This window comes from Myiozetetes cayanensis, unplaced genomic scaffold, assembly GCF_022539395.1.
Source record: "Myiozetetes cayanensis isolate MyiCay16 unplaced genomic scaffold, myiCay2020 scf2-11, whole genome shotgun sequence".
Taxonomy (NCBI): Eukaryota; Metazoa; Chordata; class Aves; order Passeriformes; family Tyrannidae; genus Myiozetetes; species Myiozetetes cayanensis.
The window spans coordinates 58,956,370-58,977,268 of record NW_026087411.1 but is presented as its reverse complement, the minus strand read 5'-3'; the positions used below and the strand labels follow the sequence as shown (position 1 = coordinate 58,977,268).

Below are 20,899 nucleotides of genomic sequence, written 5' to 3'. Positions count from 1 at the left end.
CATGCATCCTTCACAACAGTTTCTATCCTGTTTAGCTGTGAATTTTTGCCTAGATCTGTCAGGTTATTGCATAAGCTATATCTTCACCTATTCCCAGTCACCAGTAGAATATCCACAGTGGATTGTACCTGTCTAACCTTATGGGCCCTGAACTAAGGGTATTATAAAGCAATTTGGCTGTTCACACAAAATGAACGTGATGACACATCCTCCTACTACTCAACGGCCACAACGCAGCATTAACCGCACCGAAAATGCCAGCTTTCGCACCTACAGGGTGAGCACAACACATCACTTACATGCATTTATGATGCTGAGAACAATGTGGTAAAGGAGTTTAATGAAAAAAATCATACTGGTTCATTAGACCATGCAGAGAAGTGGAAAGCAGCTGACTGTCTCTGCTAGAGGCATATTAATGAAGGACCACCTTTAGGTGACTGATCTACAGCAGAGCCTCTGCCCTGGAGTCTGATTTCACTGCTGTTATATTACTATTTCTGGTACATATTTACTCTATAATGTTATCCCTTACTGCAGCTTTCATCACTAAAAATGACATTCCCCTTTCTCTCTCAGCACCCCATCTCACAAAAAACCCACCCCAATATATTCATTACCTAATGAAACTTATACAGACAGATTAGAAGTGTTGACTGGAGTGGAGGGGTACAGCTGTATGTTTTTAAACAGTGATATTGCTTTGCGGTTGTGCCACTTTCCCCTGACATACAGCACAGGTTTTATAGAATACTGATACTGCAAACAACATGCATGGGCAAACCAGATGACTCCAGTTTACAGACTATTCAAAATTAATTTCAGTAAGCACATCTCAACATTTAACTTTCAAATATTTCCCTATATTCACCTTTCTCAGTGAAATCAAGAACCCTACCTAACAAAAAACAACCTCATCACCTACCAGGAGGTTGTTTACAATGCGATGAAACTAAACATTTTTGTCTGAAGTACTCACAGCTGTTGCCTCAACTCAGGAGTGTCTTGTGGTGTTCCAAGCTGATGTAGTATTCTTTGTATTTCAGCAGCTGTTTGAGAAGAAGAGAAATTTTAATGGGGCAGAGACAATTCCTGCATAGTTTTATGCATTTTTGCTTGATAATTCTAAAGCCATATAAGCTGACAAAAACTGAAACTCAAGACTTTTTCAACCTCCTACAAAGATTCCACTTATAAGTCCAAGAACAACTACCAAATGGTTTTGCCAAGGACAAAGCCCAGGGTTTCTTACAAAGGATAGGAATGTATTCAAGTCCTTAGGTAGAAACAGGTAATTTCAAGATTAGTTAATAGTTTAATTATAATAAGTCTAAATCAGGATTTTTAATATTTTTTTAAAATAAGCAGCACAATTCTTATTCTGGTTTAATCATATTTTATGCATGTCATTTTGGAATGCCATATGAAAGACTGGTATAACATTATCTTACAAAAATATTGCAGAACCAGTGCATCAATGAAGAGGTCATCACAAAGCATTCATAGGTTTACAGCACATTAAAAAAAACCACAACAAACATATGTCTAGGTTTAAATTGCAATTTTGAGAATCTGACATTTTTAAATGTGGGATACAAACTGCCAGTGATTTTTAAATGTATTTCATAAAATATATTAGTTTTGAACTGCAAAAAGTGATACATCATCTGAGCCTTGTTTTCAGCCTGATATATATTACTGTCACATGAGAAAGCAAGGAGAAAAAACACACAGAAACTTCAAGGATATGCAGTTTTTCACACTGCAAGACTTATATCCTCAAGATGCTTTATCTCAGCTTAACATCCTCATGTTCTAAAACAAAAGAATACATATCCAGAATAACTTATATTGCTTGACCCTCAGCTAGGAGTAGACTTGTCTTCCCTGTATTTCTGTGGCCCTCCCCAGGCAGATTGATGTACTACATAGTCAGTAGAAAATATGTTGATATCATACTATGTGGGATCCTCACTTTACTAGCACACTATCTTTTTTTTTTTATCCCTAAACACAGTTAAAAATGCAGTAAGTGACAACTCTATGTAATGAAGAAAACCATACTAAAAATAAAAAAGAATAAAAAAGAGAGTACTCTTCCATATACCATATTCCATATACCCTACGACTTATGTTAATCAGTTAGATAAAACTGGAATTCCTTCAAGCAGTTTTAGTAATAAGATTAATTCTAATTTTTGTTTCGTAACAAGTCTCCAGTGAATTAGATGATACTGAATTTTCTGCACTGCTTTACATACCATCCATGCCAATAACTGCTATAGCCAGTTCTTTCTGCGACACACCCAGGTAAAAACAAGGGAAAGTTAGTCCCTAGTTTTGCATGAGGTAAAAAAATAAAATACTTCAAGGCATATGTTTGAGGAGCATAAACTACTTACAGAACTTCTGAGGGAGAATAGCACTCTAAGGTGGGTTTCATGCAGCTTGTATTTTAGCTGAGATGAAAAGCAGCAAAACCAGAGTGAAAATTTTTGAATTTTGCCTACAGTTTGACCACCAGCCACTGAGAGCCAGCCTTTCCTGTCCAGTGGGGCCTCCTGACTGCTAGGCTGAGGCACTGTCTGGCTGCCCATGCTTCTCCTGGGCACCTGCTGCTGGTCACAGGTACTGATAAACACAGGCTCAGGGTAGTTAAGCTTCTTTTTTGTGGTCAGGGTAATGCATTATTTAAAACAAAACAAACAAACAAACAAAAGGATAACTAGCTTGGTGTTATCTTCAATAGCACAGAGTTTTAATATCTACAAAACTGAACCTTAGCTATCCTTTATTTGTTCCAAGGCATTCTCCCTTCTGATTCAAGAGCCAAGGAGCTCAGTGGTTCCGTAAGTACTTTTCAAAGAGAGAGTAAAAGGAAAACCAAAACAGAGGCAGAAAAAGTTCCGGTGTGTCCTACCGCCACCTAGAGGTGCGCTTTTTAACCGCAAGTACAGAAAATGCAGGTTTGTGTTTTAAACAAAAATTCCCTGAAATAAGGCCTATACATAAAATATTTGCATTACAAGTTATTCACATGTTTATCCTACTTCTAAAGCTGAACACAAGTAGATAATTGAGGGAAAATTAAAAGCCAGCACTGCGTAACTGGTCAGCTATATGATTCCAGATGCAGAGGGAAGTTCACCTCAGTACAAGCCTTATGATTCAGGAATTCAGCATAAAATTAAAACACATTTTACCAGAAAGTCTGTAGTATGCATCAAAATATCAAAGTGCTAACACGCTTTCAAGTCACAAGGGGAAAAAATAAAATAAAAAAAACCAAACAAACAAGGACTGAACTAACACCATTTTTCTGGGTTTCCTGTAATTTAGCATTTTTCACCTTAACCTTTCATAATCAGAATATTACTCACAAAAACCCCAACATTTCTCATATAATTTTTTTTCACATGAAGTATATTGCATAGAAAAGTGAAACGTGGCTTATTCAAGTAAGCAAGCAAAAAAAAAGGCAGAGCATTAAAAGTAATTTTGGCCAACAGTCTTCAGCAGTATTCCCAAAGCTGCTTCCATAAAAAAGCCAAAAGCAAGTTGGTAGGACCAGTATAACATCGACAGTAGAGAAGACGACCTTCCTGAAATCTTGATTTACAGTATATGCCTGCAGGTTGGTGAGTTAAAGAAATCCATCTTTTGTACTCCTTCATATTAATATAAACACACTGGAGTGTAGGCAGACTAAAAAATATGTTGTTTTATAGTCTTACAATTCTTTTGGTTTGGATTGTTTACTCATTTCTTGCTGTAGCTACTTCTCATTCAAATATTTGATATTATAATATACATATAATAACAAAACCACATAAACTATAGACATTTGTTCAGACTCATGAACTCACACAGCTTTATTGATAAAAGCAAAATTTAAAACAGGCTTTAAGACATTACCACCTGGATCACACAGGGAAGGTGTCTTGTACACACAGAGATCTCACAGAATTTGATTCGAAGCAAGAGCTACCTTTGAAACTTAGCTTTTCAGCCCTGTGCAGGGAGTTCAGGCTGTCATATCAAGGCACGTGGCATCTGCTCTGGTGCCTCTCAATTCATCAGTAACACTCAAATGTCCCCGAGAGTCAAAGGCTTACACCCAGCTTACAAAGGCCCAGCTCTGCACTGTAAATATACTGGTAACAGTCAGGGACCAAAGATCAGAGCGCAGTTTTGACAGGTTCCTAGGTTACCTCACCCTTTAAGGGTTTCCCTTCCCCAATTCCCAATCCTTCAAATTCTCCAAGGAGTTTTGAAAGACAGGAGTAATCTGACTACCAGATGTCCCTCCTGTCCTGGACAGTATCAATCCTGTAACAGAGACTGACTGGATCTTGTGCATTATTTTAATCCATTTCAGTGCAAAGTCTGACACTTTGGCTCACTTTAGCACTTAGGCTCCTTGGATGTATACAGCCGGCTGCTGGACTTTGCCCGGGAGCTGCACAAGGATACACATCACGTGCACACAGACGTTCTTCACCAAAGTCACCAGGACATGGGAACAGTCTGCATCAGAAGCGCGTGAACTCCTGTGGCCACTTCCCACTTTTGCATATAATGAAAATCAACAGCTCTTTCAGGGCTCAGACTACAACCCTGCAGGAGCAGCACTTTGCCAGCTGTGGCTGGCAATAAACCACTGCAGAAAGAAAGTCCTCTTTGGGAACTGGGCAGCACAGAAAGCAAGGTACATGATAGCATGCAAGCAAAATTCGTTTTTTTCCAAGCAACTGCTGTCTTGCATGCAAAAGAAAAGAATCTCTTTTTTCACCCAAAAATTAGTCTTGTCTTAGAAAGAAGAAATACCATATCAGCAAGAAGACTTTTCACTTATCATTGCAGCATACCTAATCTAGATCTCATAATACACAACAATTAGCTGACGAAAGCTACTCGGCTACTCTCAGGCTGGTCACATGCTCAGGAACAGGTCAGACACGGTTAATGATGAGCCAGAGAAACAATTAAGACCTAACCTGAATTCCTACAGAGAAAATTATTCCAGAGTTAGCTTATGTTTACTTTTACTAAGCCAAACAGTGCTTCCACTTCTAGTTAGTGGGAGCTCTACCTCTAGTTAAAGAGAAAAAAACCAAAACAAAAACCAAAACCACAACAACAACAAAAAACTAAACAAACAAACCAAACCAAAACAAAAAAGGCACAGGGAAAAAAAAGTAACAGTCTCTCAGATAAAAGACTTCCTTTTCTCCACAAGACAAAAGTTACAGAGTTACAGAAGCAGTCATAGTTACAGGGGAAATATTTACATTTTTTAACAGGTAGGAGTATTTGAGAAACATGTTCCTGACAGATCTGTAATACATACAATTTTTTCATAAATAAAACCATATTTGACATACTGGATTACACACTACCCTTCCTTAATAGGAAGGTAAGGTAAGGAGGCTGGCTAGGTAAGAAGAAAGTTTCATCTCCTTCCTCCTCATCTTGCCTTGTTTTTCAGCCAGCTCTGCAAAGCTGTTTCAGTCCTTCAAGTAGGTTCATGTTGACATAACTGCTCATTCTGATCCTTAAACATGAGAATGTTTAAGATCACACAGGAAGTTTTAAACTTAAAATAAAGACACAAATAAATTAATACTATGAAGACCAAAATGTAAACAACTTCTTGCCTCTAAGATCATAGGTGCAAATAGTGTTATCCCCATCTGAGAATAAGTAATCACTGTACACCACAGCATTGCTACAGAAGAAAAGGTGAAAAAACCCCACCAAAATCCTTCCGTAAAATTCTAACATTTAAAAGGCAATGAACCAACTAAGAGGATGGAAACAAAGAGCAGACTGCAGGTTATCCACCTTCTCTGGCAGGGTTGAGAAGTGTCCAGTTGAAAAAGTGAGTCAACAAATAGCACATCCAGTTATAGATTAAGTTGTACGGAACCTAATAAACTTTGCAGTCTCTTCAGAGCAGGTTATTGGAACAAAAGAATTACTTGTTAAAATTACGCCAGTTCAAGCTGCTTCTGCCTGGGAACAACAGACTTCCTCAATTTATTAAAATCCAATTCAATGTGTTTTCCTTCTGCACTTCAGTTGAGGGTACTTGACTAAAGATGAATAGATGCTGCTAGAAAACATTCCTGGATCAATCTTTTGTAAAAGCCATTACACATAGCAACCTAATGGTTGCACCTGCCTGGAGGATGGTGACGAGAGGTGTTTCAGGGCTCTGGCTTGGGTCCAGTGCTCTTTAATATCTTTATCAATGATACAGACAGTGAGACCAAGTGCACACTCAGCAGTTTGCAGATAACACAAAGCTGAGCAGTGCAGTTGACACAGTAGAAGAAAGATGCCATCCAGGGGGACCTGGACAAGCTTGAGAAGTGGGCCCACAAGAACTTCATAAAGTTCAACAAGTCCAAGTGCAAGGTGCTGCACCAGGGCTGGGACAATCCCAGACATGAGCACAAACTGAGTGATTAACTCATTGAGAACAACCCTGCCAAGACGGACTTTGGGGTTCTTGAGGATAAAAAGCTGGACATGAGCCTACAAAGTATGCTCGCAACCCAGAAGGCCAACTGCATCCTGGGCTGTATGAATGGAAGGGTGGCCAGCAGGTCAAGGGAGGTGATTCTGCCCCTCTACTCTGCCCTTGTGAGACCCTACCTGGAGTCCTGTGTCTGATTCTGGGGTCCATAGCACAACAAAGACACGGACCTGTCAGAGCAAGTCCAGAGGAGAGCTATAAAGATCATCAGAGAGCTGAAGCACCTCTCCTATGGAGCCAGTCAGAGAGTTGGGGTTGTTCAACCTGGAGAAGACCCCAGTGAGACTTCATTCTGTTGCCTTCCAGTACTTAAAGAGGGGTTATAAAAAAAGAGGAAGAGTGACTTTTTATATGGGCAGAGTATGATACAACAAAGGGGAATAGTTTTAAACTAAAAGAGGGTAGATTTAGATTAGATGTTAGGAAGAAATTCTTTACTGTGACAGTGGTGAGGTACTGGAACAGGTTGCCCAGAGGAGCTGTGGATGCCCCATCTCCAGAAATGTTCACAGTTGGATTAGATGGCCCTTTGAACAACCTGATATAGTGGGTGCTACTCCTGTCCATGGCAAGGGGGTTGAAACTAGATGTTGTTACAATAAATTCATCAGATGAAAGTCTTCTGTGCGAGTGTGTTTCTTTAATGCTACTTTACATAAACCACAATGCTGCAGTGCTGTCTGTACACCTTGCCAGCCCTACTGTAACCAAGAGTGACAGTTCATTAGAGGAATCAAGTACCAGACAGCGGCCAAAAGACACCAGCTTACTAAAAAGCATTCCCATGTCCAAGAGCTCACCTAATTGGAATCAAATACGTAAAAACATCAGTAATTTGGTTTTAAATAATTTGATTTATTCTGTCTTAATGTATAACACTGATTATTCTAACACAGGATAATACATTAGCACAGAAAAAGAGTAAGTGAAGTATGTGTGGAAAGGAGAAAACAGGAGTGAGGACGAGGGGTGAAGATTGTCTTCAGAGCTCCAAAGACTAAAGACTCTTTAAGCATGGAAGATTGGGAAAACATCCAGTCTGGTAACCTTTTCTCTGTATTTTATTACAGCTTCTAGCATTCCTAAATAGAATCATGCCCCAAAGTGACCAGGAACATAAGCAACAATGTCTGGAGTTCAGGATCTGCCTTCATTTTTTTCAGTGCTTTTGTAATTATTTCATGCTAATGTGCTCCCATCTAAAATGGTCTTTCAAGAACACTGTGAAGAGGAATTGAAGTAGTGCCTGTTCTTCTAGTATGGGCATAGAACACACTAAATACACATTGGTTAAGTGCACAGTAACTGATCATGTGATCAATTATTACAGCCCAGCCAAGGGGAAGTCATTAAATCAAGCTACAATCACTTTATATTTATATCTTAAATTGTCCCTGGTAACTCCCTGAAAGCCCAAAGGTTGAACAGTTCTCTAAAGAACACCAGTTGCTTATTAAGTTATGAAAATGAGGCACAGCTCTGTAGTAAACTGTAGCTGCACAAACACCATAAACCCAACTCACTTCCGTGAAGAAAGTTTGTTTTTTTTAAGAGGACAGGTCATTACTACAGGAAGCTAACTCAGAAGCTAATATGGAAGCAATGCACACAACACATCACTGACTGGTCAACACAAAGAAGTAGCTGATACTCTGGGAGTTACTCACAATCAGCCACTGGCCTGGGTTTATTCTGAACCCTAACTGGAGTGCAGCCTCTAGCAGAGCAGTTTTATAGATTCGATAGAGGGCTCTCCATATAATCAGACTGCTATGCAAACTCCTCCTCTCCTGTCCACAAGGAGAAAAGATCCAACAGAACTGAGCTGGAACATGTACTTTAAGCACCTTAGAGAGACTCTGAAACATAATTCTCTAGAGACAGGAAGGAGCATGAGGACCCTGGCCATATCCCTTCTCCCCTGCTGAAAAATGCTGTAAAAAAGGCTGCTTTGCAAAAGTCATCTTGCCAAGGTGAGTCCATTTATACTTGCTCCATCAGAAAAAGCAACAGTTGCAGTAAAAATTGTGGATGTCTTCCCTGGACACCTTGTTATTTGTAAATTGTGGTTTTACAGTTGTTATTTAAACTGCTTCCAAACCAAGATGGCTTAATTTACAAAGGTCTTTCCTCCCTACCCTGCCTAGACTAGTTACTAAGGTAATGCAATACAGTATACATCAAGGAAAAATTCTGCCTTTTCGGCACATATTAACACAAACATTGTGCTGGGGTGTACATGGAAGACCCATTTTTCACTCTATCCTTCTGCTAGCATGAACAAATCCCTGTGCCTCTTGTTCACCTGTCATCCAAATCAGACACAGTTTTGTACGTAATTTTCCATAGAACCGAAACATTTTAACAAACAAGACAAAACACAGAAAAATATTAACAAACTCTCCACATTCATAAACAAATCTGTGAGGCATACTACCTTAAATATATATATATATGTGTGCTATTTTACATAGAAGAAAGCCTTTAGGAACTGCATGCAAATGATTCAGGCTTGAAGTTTTCAGAAATTGTTTATTTCTAAAAGAACTTTGGACTTCACAACTTTACCTCTTTGCAGAAAGACAGGCATTTACAAAGACCCAAAATAGATATATTTCGCCTCAATTCCTCTGCCTTGGAAAAGTCCACAAAATGGAGGGACATAATGGGTGCTTAAAATCCCTAAATAACCAGCCTTTTCCAGGTTTTGCAGAAACTTCATTCTAAATCCAAGAAACATTTCTGTCAAACAATAATAAAAACTTTGTTCCATAAAGTTAAATCTGGTTAACTGCAGCAACTGGAAATTTCTATCAATATCATCGTGAGAAGTCTCAACAAGCTCTACTTTAAGCCTATTTGCTTTAAAACCACACCTGTACAAAACCACACTTTATATATAGACAAAACAGAATTCTGTTTCTATACAGGTTCTGACTTTAACACCTCAGTGATTTCATTTACTTTCCATATGCCCTTCTCTGTTCTTTAGCTAAGAGTAATCATGGGAACCTGTTGGTGACAGACATAGTTTTTAATTAGTGTTTCAGCCTATTTTAGATGAACGTTTTAGCTACTTACCGGGCTTAAACGACAGCAAAAAGGCATCTCTCAAAATTCTTAATTTTTTTCAGGGTTTAATCTATGTTTAGGATTTTCTACAGTTACATAAAGTGAATGAGAGAGTCATATGATTGATCTAATTCTACTCCAATTTTAACAACATTCAGTGAAAACACTGGCTTATATAAAACTTGAGATGCAACAGAAATTGAAGAAAATTGTTGTCACAGGACAAGTATCACATGACAGAGGGATGTCTGCTGGTTTAAGCTGGCCTTCTGGGAATGTGCTCTATATGAATCAGTGTTTGTGCTACCTCAACAAATAGCAAAGAAAGTCAGCAGAAAGCAAAAGTTCTTGTAAGAAAGAATCTCTCGAAGTCAGATAGACTCCCTCAGGCCATATGTGGATTGTGGCTACTGAATTTTATTTAATTTTTATTATCTTGCAGTATTCAGAACATATGTTTCTACAGCTGGGCTGATTTTCAGTGTGCATGAACAAGTCAAATATTCTATCACTGACCTTGCCAATACTGAGCAAGGGTAGATTATGCCATTCTTATTGGCTTTGCAACTACCTCTGCATAAAATCCTAACATGACCTGGAAGGGTTGGGAAGTGAAGCGAAGAACATGAATGCATCACTTACAGCTAGTGTAGGTTCTCCAACTGTTTGATTACTTTTTGCAAGCCAGAAATGCTTTAGAACTCAAAGCCTGAGTGTATTTTACCAATGTCAGGCTTTGTTCTGTGTTCCCAAGCAAAAGGCAGCATTCTAAACTGCTTCTAAACCAACAGTTCCCAAAGCCCAGCTTAAGATGCCAGTGACGACTCAATAGTTATACATCTAGGCTGCATCCTTCTTGCTTTTCTTTAGGGGTTGCTCTGAGTGATATATTTGGTAGCTACAAAGAAAATATCAGAAGCTAAGCAAACCAAAGGCATACTAATCTGCTTCCTCAATGACCTACACACGGGAGAGTGATTTAAGAATTATGTGGGGGAAGGAAAAAGCATGTCTGGCTACTTCTTGCACAGTTCCTGTCAGAGACATGAGTCAAATCTTTCCAGCTGAGCAGAAGAGGCACCTATTCCTCTAACCATATCCTTCCTACACTTATAACTGTGGAGTTCTCCATGAAGAGGAATGCAACTCCCATTTTGGTCCCTCTTGGGAACATCTTTTTAAATAAAATGCTTTCCCTCTTTTTGCCACACACAGAGAGTCAATTCTTTAAAATGCAGAAAACAGTCGATTTCAAAGAAATGCTCCCCTTCATCTTCAGTTTTAAGAAGTCTGAAAGCAACATATTTTAAAGACTTTAAATTAGACTTTTAATTTGTTTTGGTTAATCCACTTTCATCTTTCCACTTGTTGAAAGATCACATTTATACAATTGCATGCCCTTCCAGAGAAGGAGGCAACAAAACAAAACAAAACACCAACGAACCAAACAACAACAAAAAAAACAACAACAACAAAAAAACCCCAATCACATGTGTATTCCATGTTCTCATCCTCCAAGGCATATCCCAGTATGCCTAGTAGAAATACAGATTTGTAAGCAGGCAGGAGTTGTTTTGTCACAAAGAAATATATTTTGATAGCTCACCTTGTATCTGTGCATCACACTCATTCCTTGTCTATCCAGTTGCTGTAAATGAGTGATCAACAAGAAATATTTCAAGGAAGTATTTCAGGAAGGTATTAAGATTTATCTCAAGTTAAGAGCAGTTGCCATTAAGCTGCCACATAAGTGAGACGGCAATCTATGAAACCCAGTTAGAACTACTGCTCCTTCAGTAAACACTGATTAAAACACCTTGATAATGAGTTTTCCATCTGCAAAGCCCAGACAGGTTGGAGCTTTACACCTCATATGTATTCTTCCATATATTTTCTTCTCTATACTCCTGTTCTTCAATCCAGAAAGTTAGGGACAAACCTCAACCACCTTTAAATGCACTGGACTTTTGAAATATGAAATGTAGGTCATCTAGATTTTATAATCAGATATAAGATAGGCCTGGAATGAGAATTACAGTTACTTTGGACTTGATTCCAGACAGACAGACTTTCAGACCTTAATTATCAGTTGTGTTTCTCTAAGACAAATTTAGCAGCTGCCCAAGTTTAGCTTATTATACACTTCTTTGGTTTTATTATTTAAATCTGAAATTTCCCTAGCTGCTTGTAGATCTGCTTCTCATCACTGTTAACACAAACCCGAAACCAAACCAGCGAGACATGGCTTGCAGGCATCGCTGACCTCTCTGAGGTTCAGCACACAATGCTGCAGCTCATTCAAGCACATGTGATTCAGGCTCCCCATGTGTTACAGCACTTCTCAGAGTCACAGGTCCCTAAGCTTGCAGGGTTCTTCCCATTTGACCTGGAATTTCCTGCAGCTCACACCTTCCAACAGAAAGCTGGACAGGTATTACAATGGGAACAAAAGATCTAGAAAAATGTACATAAGGCCTTAGAGAACTCAGTCCAGGAAACATATTCACAATGTCCATAGGATCCAGATCCTCACAAAATCTAACAGAGAATGGACTACAGGAGTAACTGAGTGGTTACAGTTCAATTAGATCTACAGAAAAGTAAGGGATGGAATCCAGCTGTGTATCTACCAGAACCATAAAAGTGCTTGGCTGGAGCTTTTCAAGGCAAAGCTCCTGTTTCAGAAGCCATGCAGCAGTGGGGCTAAGAGACATTTGGACTTGGGTCTTGGAATGGCAGAAGCACCTCTCTATTGCTCAGACTTCAGCTGTCTAAATTTCAAAATGCAAAAGATAGCAGGATTGCATATCTTTCTGGCATTTCTCCTTCTATCTAAGCCTGAGCAGCTTGCTTTTAGTATGCCTTGTTTGTCACAAGGGGAGAAGACACACAGTAGAAGGAAGAGAAGAGATGGAAAAGAAAGGATGAGATTAAGGAATTGCTGAGTACCAGCATAAGATGGCTAATTATGTTCAGCAACTGTCTTCACAATGTTCCAGTTTTAATCACTGATTTGACTTTATGTTTTCACGTGACAAACAAAACTTTTTTGCATCTTGGAGCCTCAGTGTCTGTCACAGGTTGACATTTGCCTCTGGAAGACCAACTTAGATGCCATGGGACAGAAATAATTCACTGAGCAAACTTTAGGAAATCCAGCATTAGGACTTTTACAGAGTCAATTTCTCACTTTTATGTTGAGGAAATACAACCTTGATCTACAGAAACTTTTCAATAAAGCAAAACTGCAATTTTTATTTCTGTCTGTTGAGATCTTAAGAAATACTTTCTGGAAGAACACAGAAAATGTAGCTGAAAAAATAGGCAAAACCTCAATCTATGCTGCTAGCCTGTGCTACAAATACCAACTCCTTGAACTTGTGCAAAACCAAGGTCAAAATTTTGATAAAAACTGACATACCCAACTGATCATAATTCATTTGAAGTTTTAATAATAAAACACTTATTTCTGCATGCACTCTGCATCCTGCACAACATAAAACACATGTGTGCCAAAACTAGGGACATGCTGTTCATGGATACCTCCCTTCTGATGAACAGTACACTTTGCATAATTTGTGAATCAAGTCGTATTTGCCTCATACACACAAGAGGAAGCTGCAAGGCCACAGCTTCTGTCCCTGCTAAGCAATTCAAGCTTCAGCAAATACTTGATGCGGTCCTTGCTCAGCAAACATGTCAAGCAATCTTAAGCTGCCATATAACTGACCAGGACAAAACTGGTGAATAGAGAGTGACACTATACTTCCTATGGCAGATCACACTTAACCACATATATGAAGGACTGAACATGCTGTGTGGGGTGCCACAAACCTGCTAAATGAGTAGGCAGAGTCAGAGTGAACTCCCATGAATGAATCTGAGAAACTCACCTTAAATGGGGGCACTACCATTACTAAACTTTTATTAAAAATTGCATAAATGCAACTTACAGCACTGCGTGATCTTCTGGATGTTAGAAGTTATCCGTTGGGCTAGTTGATTAGGATCCCCAAAACCCGGTCCGTACGACATGGCTGAGTAGAGTGTCTGCCAAGATCATCCACAACAGGAAAGAGTCAGACAGTCTCTACCTATAGAAAACAATAGTTTTGATCATTGGCTTATAAAGGTCTTCACCATCTTAAAAAAAAATGCATATTAAAAGATAAGAGAAAATTTCATATACTAATGTTTACCCTCTCCAAAAACACAGTACTTCAAAGACAGAATTTAAGGGAACACTTTCTTTAAAAAGTATCAAATAAGAATATGACATCCTTTTTTAATTTCCTACAATAACTCTTACTACTGAGATTCTTAGTAATATACACAGCTTAAGATTTGCAATTACTCTACAACAGCCACATCACAGAAACTACATCCTTTATCAAACGTCTTACATATTTTCCCCACTGTAATCAAAGAAAGGGTATACATCTTCATTTGTTGCCATTCCAGAAGAAAACTGATGTTTAACCTGAAAATACCAAATCCTCTAAAGAATTATGTTCCAAACTAATCATATTGTTATTTCCATACCCTGTATCACCCATCCCACCAATACAATCTAACCTATATAACCACTGGGGAAAAAAACCCAGCAGATATCACACAACATATCAGAATGAAGAAGGCACTTAATTTCCTCTAAACATCAATAATTTTTATCAACTTCAGCTTTAGTTGTAACCCAGTGTCACCTAAGTTCTACGAATTACCACTTTATCCTGTTTCATCTTCTATGCTTCTCAATACGAATTCATTTTTCAACAACTTGGGTATTCAAATGCATTTTTATAGGTGTTTTTTCCACCATACAGACCAAAGTTCAGCACAAGCACATGTGCTCATATCCTAAATCTAAATTAACAATACCTATGCAAATCAAATGATGTGCTCTCCTGCACATCACCTTCATGGGTTCAACATTTTAACTTCACCACTTCCCCACATTTCCAGTGTTCCACCCAAACCATGTGACTTCCAAGCAACGTCCTGTTCTCCTGGCCTGTCAGCTTCTGGTTAACAGACATTGCTAAAACTCAGTTTCAAGGAGAGAGAAAAAGAAAGTACATTAAATTTGTGAAAAGAAGGAAATTAAAAGGCCAGATGATTTGTCAAGTATGGTAACAGTTGTACTACAATTTGCAAACCCAAGTCCTTACAAACTTTTATTTTAGTACAAACAATTAACACTCCCTGTTGCCAAATATTATTTTTCTTTCACCTTCAGAAATGCCTGTATTAATACAGGCAGTAACGCCCTGGTTGTTTTTGTATCTTTATGATATGAAATGACCTTTAGTGGAGCCAAGACACTGTAATGGGTCCTGTGAATGTATATGCCACCAAAACTTCACCAGGGATGTAACTACAGAGGTCAGGCCCACCCCTGCTACCCTGCAGAAGACACCACCTCTGCCAGATGAATAAGCTGCTGCTACTGTGAAGATAAACCCTGCACGACTTTGAAGTGGATGCTCCACTGGGGTCCCAAACCCTGCCTGGAGTCCTTAGGCCCTAAGGGATACCCTAGAAATGAACAACCTGATTGCAGATGAGGTGACAGGGAGTGTATTTGCACTCTTCTACTTACTTGCTGCACAATTGCCCTCCAGTCATGCCAGCTCTCTGCAGTATCATTTCCTGACTTTGTCTGTACCACATGCAGATTCAAGTTATTTTGACTGAAGTCAGTCAGCCAGACAGCCTAAATACCACTTATCTGGACCAAGGCTGGCGTAACAACCCTTTATCTTTTTGGAAACCCTAGGTAACACCGCACTGAATTTGGATTGTAAGGCCAAAGCCATGCAAACTTTACAGCAAACAAACAGCTCTATACCCTGTTGTATTGACTAAGTAAGGAAATCTACCAATTTAGTGGAAAATACAATCATAGGCATCAAATCCAAAGAAACTACCTAAAAACTTAGTTTGAAAAAAGAATATTTCTCAGAAATGCTAACAGATTGAGGTTTTTAAAATTTATGACTATTTTTAGACACCTTAGTAGCATGCTAACTGCAAGGCTAGCCCTGACTAAAAATACTTTGCAGTTAAATATTACAGTCAATGTTAAAAGTTAATGTTAAAAGTTAAACATATGTTTAAAGTTAAAATGCAACAAAAGGCCAAATCACCTTGTGTAGAACTAACATAGCCTTTCACGATTGTTTTTTTTTCTTTCATATGTGTATTCACTGAACAGCTCCTGTAACACTGTTCTCAGCAGCATGGTTACAATCAAGAGATATACACTGACTATTTCATCCAATTCTTGACAAAAGCAGTGACTGTTTTTCTTTGTCTTGCAAACTTCTACAGCTAACCATAACCCTAACCCTAACCATAAGTATCTTTAAACAAGTTACGCTGCGCTATACTGACAAATGTACAGATTGTACAATATATAAGACTTTGAGTTTTTTAACTTTCTAGCTACATAGGCAGCCAAACACAACACATAATGAGAGGATGTTCAGATGACAGATTGCAAAGCCCACAGGATATAGTTCAACTTTTCGTCTGCAAATGTACATCTCTCTAATTGTTGACACAATTTGACACAATTCTTTGCATCAACTCACATACTTGAATTGAGATTTATAGTAAATTTGTAGTATATCAATGTAAATTCACAGCTGGTTTATGCCATGCAGATTTTTCTACATGGTATTGACGAGTACTTTAATAACACAGGTTGGTGACAGAGTAAGCTACTGGCCTGGGGAACAGACAGAAAGAGATGTAAGGGGTCAGTCATCAGCTCTCATCGCCTCCCAGTCTTCACCACACTTTATCCTTCTAGTTTTCACAGCAACATGGGCATCTGAACTGAACAAACACCCTACTTCCACTCACACACCCTTCAACCGTTAGTGCTGAGTTACTCAAACTCCTCTGCACACACAGATAGCTGAGCCCTTGGGAAGTAAATTGGTGTTTTGCTAATGTCTTTGACCTAGACAAGATCAGGGTTTCAACCACCAGGAAACAAACCAGGCATGCACCAAGCATTTCCTTCCATCCAAGGCGATAGAAGCATTTCTCAAGACTCTGAATTTCCATTGAAATTACTCCTTCTCACTTCCACAGCATTTAACTACTCTGTCGTGATATATTTTGGCATTACTGGCTGCATAACTTATAAATTGGGGAAGTTAAAAATATGCTGCAGTTGAAGGAAGTACAGTTTATGTTCAAACTGGAACGGAGCTCCATCTGTGGTAGTTTTCAGTTCCTCTAAAAGTTTCAGTCAGGTGTGAGCTTCTGATTGTACCTTTTATCTTCCACTCAATGTCTCTGTCTTTGGGAGTATACCTAGCAGCAACTCAGTTTGCCAAGCTACTGAAGAAAGTCAAAGGAATCTAGCCCACTATTGCAAATGAAATGAAAAATTAGGACATTTCATCAATGCTCCCTGAAGCAAGACCTCGCTGTACATATTTGAGGTTTAAGGAATTCAAAGGACTGCTATATATTTTTCATAATTTCTGCATTAACTGGTTCCTCCACTGTGACTTCATACCAGAGCAAAAAATGAACCTTAGTATCAACATATTTTCTAGAAAGGTGTTTGTCAGTCATGGGAAAAGATCCATATTTCCATTGGCTATGAATGTAGAGAGACCAGAAAGTGGGAACTCCATAACCAAGCAGCTCCCCAGTGTCATTTTTGAAAGCTCCATCAGGACAAAAGAATGTGATGTGTCAGATCTCACAGCAGCCATCTAAATATCTTCAAGGCTCCAGTCAGCTACAGTTAAGTACCTAATTTATTTTGTTATTTTCTCATTTAGATGTTCTAAAAGTCTTCCTTCTCCCATAAATCTAGACATTAGGATAAGAACCCTTTAGCAATAGCTTTACTGTTTGAGGAATGTTTCTGCATCAGGACTAGAAATGTTTATATGGAACCTTAACTTTCAGAATACAAAAAAAACCCCAACAAACAAAAACAAACAAATATGCTACATTCCATAGAACACTTGAAAATTTAAATCTGATCTGAATTTAAATCTGATTTTATGCCCTTAATTATCCAGAGACAAGTCATGGGGCTTTCTTTATGTGATTTTTTTTTTCCTAAATAAAGGTCACAGTAACAAAGTTTCTTGCCATCAATATAAGATTTCCCTTGTAAACTGCTCCCCCCACCCAAAAAAAGTGCAAAATCCTTCAGGCAGGGTGAAAACACAAGCAAAAGTGATAAACTGCTGAAAGACTTCAGAAAAAATTTCAGCCAGTCACAGTGTTAGCTACAGAAAAGATAAGGATGTCCTACTACAGCAGCTGAGGGATTCTCATAACTGACTTGTAGCAACTGACTTAGTAAGATACAAGTGAGCATTAAATCTGTCACTATTTTCTCTAGTAGGGATGAGAGAGGTTGACGTTTTTTTCTGGACTTATCACTTTTTTTCTTTTACATTTAAGTTAAAGTATTTATGAGACAGATATCATATTTTCCACTTTGTGTTTTTACAGCTCTTAATGTGCTGAAATCTTGGTCCACAAAGGCAGGCTGTAGCCTCCCATAATGCAGAACCAACTGTGGAGCATAATAAACACACAAACAAAATTAAATCCTTCCTGCCTTCTTAAAAGAAAAGTTTCCAAATTTTTTTTTTTTTTATCATCTAGTTTCAGGTGAAGTCTAACTTAAATCCATATAGGGAAGGAAAAAGAAAGTGAAATTAATTTAAAACTTTATTGGCTCTCCTGCAGCAACACGAACACAAAAGATGTCAAAAGGTAATTTTCTACCCACTCTGCCCAATTCCATCAGCCTTGCAACATTAGCAATGTTGAAATCCAACAAAACCAACTTAACATTGTCTAACAGCTATAAGTACTTTTTTTTTCTTTTTCTTTTTTTTTTTTTTTTTTTTTTTCTGGGAAGAATTATTAGATTGTGCCACTGGTCAGCGTTTTAGTCATTTTTCCTAGAAAAGATTCAGTTGAGCAAAGATGCAATTTAAAGCAGTGGCATTTAAACTGCCCAGTGTGAAAAACTAAATTACAGAAGCCTGAAATACTATTAGGTCTAATGCATCACCAGTGCTTAGCATATAGATTAAAAAAAAAATAATATGTTTATAATTGTCTGATTCATCCACACTGATATTTACAATGCAGTAGGTGACAGAATCACATGCTTCACAAGCCTAAAAGAACATTTTAGTTCTTGACAAAATGACTTAAGAGAATTATGTATCCTAGGAGTGCACGAAGTGTTTAAAGGCCTAGTGATGAAGCAGGAATAGGAAAATGAACAGTAGGGACTGGAACTATTGGGGAAGATAGAGAACAGGAGATCTGAAAATGGACCTGAATGACCATTTCGAAGTGCCAAGTTTCTTGTGCTGCTGGTAGACAAACATAATCTCATGGGAAAATAAAGATGTATAAGAACTACAACACACCTGGCATGCTAGGTGTTCTCACCCAAATCTCCCTAGTGGTAGCTTGTTTGCATTGAACCAAGTGCTCAGATCAAGTGCACCAAGGGAGAAGTTACCTTCACACAGAACCTCACTGCAATGGATGTCAAGTCTCTCTGAGGCCTACCAGGATGCTAATAATTACATATGGAGAGACCACACGGTCTCTTTCTTTCTCCTTCCGCAAGAGTTTCACTTCAGTGTAAGTCACCAGGAAGAGTCAGTCATCATGGCTAGGCTTCGCAAACGAAGATTTGAGACCAGAAAGAGTGCCACTTAATATTCTGCCATAAGACTACAAAAGACATCTTCATGAAGGGAACAAAAATACAGTTTATAACAATGACACCGTTTAGCATCACTTTCTTCTAATTTTAAGATATTTTAACCTTTTTTGTCCCCTTTCTTTTCTATTAACAGTATTTGCACAAACTCCAAGCTCCAAGCAGAAGGGCTGCATTGCCGGCAAAGCACAAGCCTGGGTAATGACCGCGGCACAGCCCTCTGCCTTTGCAAGGCTTGTTCGCCAGTGGAGAGGGTCACAACACATGAGCGGATTGCTTCTGGCAAAGTATTCCCGGGATTGTATCACTGGGCTTCTTCAATTTAAGATGCAGTGCCGTGCCTTGCATGCAAAGCCGAGTGAAACCTTCCATTTAATTGCAGAGTTTGCAGAAGTGCCCATCCCTGATGCAGAGGAGAGTGATTCACCAGGAAAGTAGAGATAACATCGGCCCAGGGGCCCGGCGCACCAGGCCCGGGCTCGGTATTTACATCGGTGACTTCTATAATCTCCCTTCCTCCCGCTGACATGCTCACCTCGGACCTGGAACAGCACGGGGAGCGCTTCCAAACACGGCGGAGGTGCGCGCCCTACCCTACAATTCCACACAAGCTGCTGTAAAACACCCGCTGTAGGCCCCGATTCGCTTCTCAGAGCATCGCGGCCGGCGCCCAGTCCAAAGCCCCGGTACCGGGGGTGTCCCGGGAGGGGTGCACGGCAAAGGGGCTGGTGCTGTCACGACCCACCGCGCTCCAACACCGCCCCCGCCGAGGCCCCGGCTCCTCCACCCCCGGCACCCGCGTCCCGCCCGCAGCCGCCCCGCTCGCCCCAGGGCCGGGCACCGGGGGGCGGCCCCGCACCCAGCGAGGGCCCGCGGGCGGCTGCGGCCCTTCCCCCCGCCCCTGACGGGCTCCCGTGCCTGGCAGCCCCTTCCCGGCTGGCCGGACACCGCCCTGGTCACCCTTCCCCCGGCGGGCGGGCGGACAGCAAAAACCCCCCACACCCCTGAGGGGCTCCGGCTGCTCTTACCCGGCCCCGGCGAACCGGCTCTCAGGGGCGCGGCGGGGGCGGTGGCGGCTGCAGGGCGTGGAGGGGCGGGGAGGACCCGGCCCGGCCCGGCCCGCCCCGCCGTGACGGCACGGGGAGGTGCGGCCCTGCCCGGCCGGTGCCGGAGCAGGGCTGGGCCGGGGCAGGGGTCGGGGTGGCACCGGCTGAGCCTGCGAGGGGACCCCGCTGGTGGCGGGCCCGGGGGCGTCAGGGGGGAGAGGGGCAGCTCCGGCAGCCGCAGCCCTGTGCGAGTGGAAAAAATGGGCGCAGGGGAGAGTGTAATTTAGGGAATAGATACTGTTGCATCCGGAAGTAAAGGGGAAACATGAACAAGGAAACGATATTGCAGAGAAAAACACGGAGTTGCTACGATAATACCCTGCTTTGCAGCTCCTCCTTCAGCTTGGGTCGTTTCTTCTCCGAACAGGAATGGACGCCTCAAAGAAAGTGAGTGGGAAACTGTAGATCTGTTTAAAGGTGCCTTTAAATGCAGAGATGCACGACGTA

General features: G+C 40.3%; 1 protein-coding gene across 3 annotated transcripts in view; it reads right to left on the bottom strand.

Moving 5' to 3' along the window:
* STX7 (syntaxin 7) overlaps positions 1-20,503 on the bottom strand; it is a 29,991-nt gene extending 9,488 nt beyond the window's left edge. The window contains exons 1-3 of one of the 3 annotated variants that reach the window (XM_050316296.1): positions 20,375-20,503; positions 13,567-13,707; positions 980-1,049 (exon numbers count right to left, since the gene is read on the bottom strand). In XM_050316296.1, coding sequence (XP_050172253.1) covers positions 980-1,049; positions 13,567-13,648 — 152 coding nt within the window. In that variant the 5' untranslated portion in view covers positions 13,649-13,707; positions 20,375-20,503. Of the gene's footprint in view, positions 1-979; positions 1,050-13,566; positions 13,708-14,491; positions 15,086-19,881; positions 20,075-20,374 lie in introns of those variants that run through there. The other 2 variants (XM_050316295.1, XM_050316297.1) reach the window with 2 other exon arrangements.
* Positions 20,504-20,899: the final 396 nt, after the last annotated feature.